The sequence below is a fragment of the Vollenhovia emeryi genome, unplaced genomic scaffold, assembly GCF_000949405.1.
Source record: "Vollenhovia emeryi isolate VEMERY1.0 unplaced genomic scaffold, V.emery_V1.0 DF939150.1, whole genome shotgun sequence".
In the NCBI taxonomy this organism is placed as follows: domain Eukaryota; kingdom Metazoa; phylum Arthropoda; class Insecta; order Hymenoptera; family Formicidae; genus Vollenhovia; species Vollenhovia emeryi.
In genome coordinates, this window is record NW_011967216.1 from 261,888 (window position 1) to 268,343 (window position 6,456).

The 6,456-nt window shown below is 41.4% G+C and overlaps 3 protein-coding genes across 3 annotated transcripts in view; 1 reads left to right on the forward strand and 2 right to left on the reverse strand.

Annotated features, from left to right (window-relative positions):
- LOC105565617 (dual specificity mitogen-activated protein kinase kinase 4) overlaps positions 1-4,380 on the reverse strand; it is a 14,997-nt gene extending 10,617 nt beyond the window's left edge. Inside the window, exon 1 of the mRNA XM_012018947.1 lies at positions 4,147-4,380. The gene's annotated coding sequence lies outside the window, so the exon portion shown is untranslated. The remainder of the gene's footprint in view (positions 1-4,146) is intronic.
- Positions 47-1,381, forward strand: LOC105565616 (28S ribosomal protein S7, mitochondrial). The gene is made up of 5 exons (XM_012018946.1): positions 47-208; positions 333-518; positions 593-827; positions 902-1,039; positions 1,258-1,381. Exons 1-5 carry the CDS (start codon positions 144-146, stop codon positions 1,336-1,338), a joined length of 705 nt encoding a protein of 234 aa, XP_011874336.1. The 5' UTR covers positions 47-143; the 3' UTR covers positions 1,339-1,381.
- On the reverse strand, positions 1,689-3,328 carry LOC105565615 (transmembrane protein 186). Its single transcript, XM_012018945.1, has 2 exons — positions 2,546-3,328; positions 1,689-2,047 (listed from the first exon to the last, which is right to left on the reverse strand). The coding sequence occupies exons 1-2, from the start codon at positions 2,874-2,876 to the stop codon at positions 1,743-1,745; spliced, it is 636 nt and encodes a 211-aa protein (XP_011874335.1). The 5' UTR covers positions 2,877-3,328; the 3' UTR covers positions 1,689-1,742.
- Positions 4,381-6,456: the final 2,076 nt, after the last annotated feature.

Genomic DNA, 6,456 nt, shown 5'->3' on the forward strand with positions numbered 1-6,456 from the left:
AAAGTTCTAGCACCGTGGACATTGGCCTTAAGGAATGTAGAGTGCAATAGAGTGTAATAAAGTGTAGCAAGTGTAGATGCGGAGAAGAGAGTGCGAGATCGCTGTGACAAACCGCGATCTCTACGACAGTCACAATTAAAAGAATGGCTAATTTGCGCTTATTTGTCACCTCGGCTGCGGATTTGTTAAACAATTACGGATTGGCAAGGTACAATAGCGAAACAATTGCAATATAAACTGCGATCCCGCTCGCTAACAATCTCAACAATTTTCCTCAACATTCTGCGATCGCTGTCCCACACAATTTTTACACGTTTGTTGCGCGCTTTTAGATGCTGCTTGACGAGCTTGAAAAGGGGATACAGTGTCTTCCCGACCCATTATATTCAGCCGACGTACAGGAAGGAAGATCAAGAAGCTCTGTTTCAAAGCGACCAAGCGAAAGAGGTTGCGCACAAGCAAGTGAGGCCGGCATTATTCACCGACACGTGCTCTGAATTTCATGATAAGAGAGTTCTGTGAGGAGCTGTTCCGATTTTCGTAAATGCGAACGTTTGCCGCGCCACCCCGCGACTTATCCAATTCTGTTCAGGAAATTTATCAACACCCTTATGAAGAAAGGAGATAAGAAACTGTCGACGCGGCTGGTGACTCTGACTTTCGAGAACGTCAAGAGGATGCAGTTGGAGCGCTATCACAAGGAAACGTCGAGCGAGGCGAAGGCAAACATTGAATTGGATCCTTTTGTGGTCTTCCACCGTGCCGTCGACAATTGCACGCCGATTTTGCAATTGAGGAGCTGCAGAAGAGGAGGAATCACGTATCAGGTAATAGATCATCGAACGTATGTAGTTATGGACAAGGTAAGAAAAAGAAAAACAAAGAAAAACTATCTTCTCAGATTCCTGTCCCAATTCCACCTGGGATGGCACAGCACAAGGCCATGCTGTGGTTGATTCAGGCTGCGAACGAGAAAGACCGTATTGCCAGATTTTATGACGTACTAGCCAAAGAATTAATAGCGGCTTCTCAGAATCAGGTTCGTAAAGCACTTTTCAATAGAGACGTGTAATTGTTTCCACATATCGACTGATCTCTTTCAAGGTCGTATCTCGATTTTACGCAGTTTCTGGTTTTCGTGCTTAAACGCTCATTTTTTAAGCGCAAGAATCAGAAATTGCATAAAATCGAGATACGAAAGAGATAAGTTGATGTACTGTATACAAGATACGCTTATTATAATATTTATTGTTCCAGGGTCGTGCGGTGAAGTGTAAGCAAGATTTGCACAAGACGTGTCAAGCCAACCGGGCTTACGCGCACTTTAGATGGATGTAGATAAAATATATACATGTACAAATAAATATCGAAACGAATGAGATGTGCTTTGTACAAGTTTAACAGAACTGTTGAACCACTAATCCAAGTATTTTACTGAAAATCTTATGAAATTTTGCCGAGCTGCACTTAAAATCTCTGTTGATTGACCTCGTTTCACCATCATTTTGTCAGTCAGCTTGGTGAAAATTGTTTTACAGCAATTTTTCATTGAAACGTAAGTTTTTTAGTTAAATTAAACTCATCCGTAACTTTTTTATTACTTTTCAACGATGTACCTCCTTATATAATTCATAGTATTATATTGAATTTAAGGAAAGTCTGTGTAATAAGGAAAAGTCATGATTTTTTAGATGTATCCAGTAAATTTTTCGAAAGCTTTTATCTCCATTAAAATATTTCCATCAGGGCATTCCCAGAATACACCTAAAGTTTTCTTCGTCGATTATCCGCCCGAACTTAATATTTATCTTTAAGCTCTGGTTTCGCGAGGGGAATATTATTTTTCTATACAGGGCATCGGTGATTCTGATCGGATTATCTGATACAGGCAAGATTTCATTGGCAGATATTTCCAAGTCTATCCTCTTTCCCCAATAGTCTATGTAAGATAATATCGCCTTTTCTTCATCCAGTTTCAAGTACACGTATCCTACGAGGTTGTTGCACAGAATTCCAATGGTGTGCAGCCATGCTGTCAGTAAAGCTCCTGCGGACGAAGAAATAAACTGCCTCTTTATAGGAATCGTAATTCTCATAATTCTGGTTTTCACCAAATCCACGTCGTTTAACTGTGACCTTAGCTTAATTTATCCTTTGCCTTTTTCTATCTCCTTATGTCCATTTCTACCAATGTAGATCAACTTCAATTTCGGTTTAACTTGCTCTTTAACTTCCTAACTTTTGAAACTAGAAGAGGATAAAAAACAAACCCAGATAAAAATTGACCTGCGTTGGTAGAAATGAACACTGAGGCCCGGTTTCACCGAACGTCGCTTAACTTTGATCTTAATTTAATTCACGTTTGCCTCTTTCTAAAGTAACAGTTGGAAAGAGGCAAAGGGCGAATTAAGCCAAGCTTGAAGTCAAACAACATTGGTGAAACCGGACGTAAAAGGGAACAAAGGATGAATTAAACCAAGATCAAAGTTAAACGACGTTGGTGAAAACGGGCATGCGCACGATCTAAGATTAACCGGAATTTTACCAGATGTTATTGATGCGAGAGTGGTGTCGAGAGACAGGATACCAGTTAGGCAAAGCCCAACGATCGCAGGCGTAGCTGCGCCAACGAGTAAAGTACATCGGTACTTCACAACGTTTATGTTGGAAGCTTGTCTGATGAAGGGAAGCATATAGATAACTTTGTACTCGGGAAACCTCGCGGAGGCAATTTCCTTGCCGGAGCTTGCTGGAGCAGCCTGCCGCTTCTCATCATTGCCCGCAACGTGGCTCAATCTTTTAACATTCAGTCTAACGCCGCACGAAACGCGGTGTAAAGATCGTTCGCAAAAGTTCAACAAGAGTCGGGGATGCATATTGCAATAACAATGGCAATCTTTCTTTCTAAATGTCCACTCCAGTTGAAGAGGACCGCAGCTTTAACCTTACGTTAAATTACGTAGCACCCATTTTGTACGTGTATGTACAGCTATAATCTTCCAGACTGTTTTGTCGTGTCTTCTTAATAAAAGTTATGTTCACTTTAGATTAGCTTTTCCTCTTTATTAGCTCGAGTATATACACTTACTCTGCTAATAAAATAGCAGTGAAATACTTTTTCGAGATCGCTCCTTAGCGTGGAGCTTCGACAAAGAGGTTATAACCGAAACGAGACTAGAGGAGAGAGATCGAGCGTTCGCGTCCGAGAATAACCGCAAAACATGTTCTCTTTATTGTCACCGCGTTATATTTCTTTAGTTCGAAATGGTTCGAAACGAAACAAGCATTCGTATACTCGAGTACACTTGGAAAGAGAAAGGCAAAAAGATATCGAGTGTAAATAGGAAGGTACAGAAAGTGCAGTCACAAGAAACAGACGCGGCGAGTCTGAACTAAACGTGTCCGATTTTATCGACAGACTTTGCCGAATCAGAGAGAAACCAGTGCGGGAATTCTGTAACTTGCTTTCGAGGTTTCTCGATAACGTTAACTAGGAACAACCAATGAAAATCTGCGTCTTTCTCGAAGATCGTCCTCGTCATTGGCGGTCGCTACTTAACGATACCGAAAAGCATCGATTACAAAGTTACAGAATTCCCGTACTGAGAACGGTAATGTAATTTTGAATTTCACAATCCCGAAAAATAGGCGTAGCATGGACGCGCACAAAGTGAAAACTTTATCGGCAGTGTCAGAAAGTGCAGAGCAAAGTAGTTCCAAAGGTAAAAATGGGCGTAATTAAAGCCCGCTGCAGACGATGCTATTTTTCCTGCTGGATTGCTTGCAATCTAATAAATTACTATCGTTGCACCATTCAGCACTCAGGATTCCTAGTAATTTAGTAAATCGCAAGCAATCCAGCAGGAAAAATAGCATCGTCTGCAGCGGGCTTAAGTCACACTACTCACACTATGCAGATCGCGAATCGGATTGAGATTGAGGGTCGCGGATCGCATTCAGCCAATCAGACGAGACAGCCTCGTGTCCGATTGGTTGAATTGCGCTCTGCCATTTCAATTCGATCCGTGATCCACAATACGTAGCGCGACACGGGCTTAAGAGCGCGCAAAACAGTCTCCCGAATGTAAAAAGGAATCGTTCATATTTAATTTCTCGTAATCAATTTCATGTCAAATGTGTACTCACGTTTCGTGGCATGATTGACCAAACCTCGTGGGATGATCGAGACTTCGTGGCACTTTGTATAACACCTCAGTATTAATCACACGCGACAGGAAAGGCAACACGATAAATACACGATTGCACGAAGTCACTATTTGCACTCAGTATTCCATGTAAATTCACTCAATGGCACAAATTTTAATCAAGAGAAATCGCCGACGTAATGAATCGGAGATTGAGCGATCGCGCGATGATACTGGTCATAATATTCGCAGAGAGCGATCGCGATTTCTTCCCGTACTCATCGCGAATCACGCGTGTCACGAAAGAACAGTACGATACGCGGTACGACGCGGGCACAACCGACTCGTTCAACTGTCGCCGCGCGAATGATCCTGCGTACGGCGTGACTTTGTTTCGCCGTAAACAACTCGGTCGCCGAGCCCCGGTTCCGAGAAAATGACGTAGCGGCATAGACCGAGCGGCGTAAACAACTCGGTCGCCGAGCGTTTGTTTGCATTCCAAAGTAGTGACGTAGCACGGTGAACACCTCGGTCGAAAAAAGTCTATTGTACGGAATTATTCGGCGCGAGTCAGTCGAGCGAGGCGGACGTTCCGCGTGTCTTCGCGTCGCGCGTCGTAACGCGATCGTTTAAATTCCTACGAGAATCTCGATCGTCTCGTACGCAATCGCGTTCAAGTAATTGTCGCGATCCGTAGTCATATCGTTGATTCTACGGTGATTCGGCGAGGTGAATATATATCACGCGTAATTCGAAGAGAAAATGCGATCGTAAGCGCGAGGTAATGCACGGATTGTCGGGTAAAAATGATAACGAAAAGTTGTAATATATCGATCGCTTGCCAAGAAATAATCTCTCGAACAATCATACGTAGAAAAGTGCGCGTATTACATAAAGTATTCATTTCCGTCGCGTTCGGGAGTGCCGTTTAAGCAATCGAACTAAAGACTTTTCGAGGCCCATGTGAAAAAGAAGTATTCTTTAAATGTTCGTTCCTGTCGATGGCCACACTTGTGAGATTCGGCAGTTTTTGAGATATAATACTCGCCGACTCGAAGTGGAGGCGATCACTTGACGGAACAAAATACATCCCAGTGAGAAATGATTCGTCGATCGACGTCAATTTGACGGTGTCGATGTCGATTCGACGTCGTTTCGACGTCGATCGACGAATCATTTCTCACTGGGATATTTTCACATAGGCTTTAACGGGAGTGTAAAATCGCGCGGACGATTTTGGTGTTTTCGCGAGTGTGCCAGACAATCTGAGTGGAGGAGGAGGCCTGGAAAAGGCATCGGGCACCGGCGGAGCAACTTTAAGGTAAATGTTACTTTTCATTTTGTGTAAAAGCAATCCTTTTCCAGTTTATTTTTGAGTCGTTTTCTTTCGTAATTCAATAATTTCGAAGTAATAATTAGAGAACAAGAAACCATTTAAAATTTTATAAAAGTTTACTCGCGTGAAGGTCTCTTGCGAAAAATCTTTCGCGCGTTAATCACTTAAACATTTAATCGAATAAAGTTTGATACGCATAAGAATTACTTATGCGACAACTATATTTTGCAAATATATATATTTTACAATATTAGTTTCCACATTGAACACTGCTTTAACAAATTCTATATTTGTGTTACAGATTCAACGTAGCCAACTCCGCTGCTGCGCGTCCGGTCGGTGAGTGAGTAGTTTTTTTATTGAGGTAACGAATCTCGTAAATCGTAGAATGTAGATCATAGATTGATATATTTTGGAGATTCGTTACCTAAAAATGGATGGATTACTTACGACATAATTTCATGTTAACTTTAATATATTTCATTTATCGAAGGGGAATGATAGCAATTTTTATTGTGGAGGGTTGGGTGCTCCGTTGCGGCACACGTCACATATTTTCACGCAAAATATGACGAATATTATTAATGTATTCGTCGAGCTAATATCTTGTAATCTATTCTATCCATTTTTCAGTAGCAAATTTATACGTGTATAAAGTAAAATACCATGACGTGAGATTCTAAGATTTTGTCGAGAACGCTGAAACTTTATATTATTTTCATACGTTATTTGAGATTATTGATTAACTAGAATGTTCAATTGTCGGTCTACCTATCGTACGGAAAGTTCCTTTTCTCTGGATCTCACGTCATTTATTCTGTATGTGTATCTCGCGATTCAAGATGCGTCTGGCATGAATACATGCATAGTGCAACGCATCTTCGTATTTTCGCGGTCGGTCTTCGCGATCAGCTTTTCAAAAAATTTTCAAGAAATTATTAATTGCTCAATTTCATCCATATTATAAATTTAAAT

Coding starts and splice junctions, on each gene's coding strand:
- LOC105565615 (XM_012018945.1), bottom strand. CDS start 2,876: ATGCATCCCCGACTCTTGTTGAACTTTTGCGAACGATCTTTACACCGC. Junction 2,048..2,545: donor TCTCGCATCAATAACATCTG/GTAAAATTCCGG, acceptor CTTCGTCCGCAG/GAGCTTTACTGACAGCATGG.
- LOC105565616 (XM_012018946.1), top strand. CDS start 144: ATGGCTAATTTGCGCTTATTTGTCACCTCGGCTGCGGATTTGTTAAAC. Junction 209..332: donor AACAATTACGGATTGGCAAG/GTACAATAGCGA, acceptor GCGCGCTTTTAG/ATGCTGCTTGACGAGCTTGA. Junction 519..592: donor TTTCATGATAAGAGAGTTCT/GTGAGGAGCTGT, acceptor AATTCTGTTCAG/GAAATTTATCAACACCCTTA.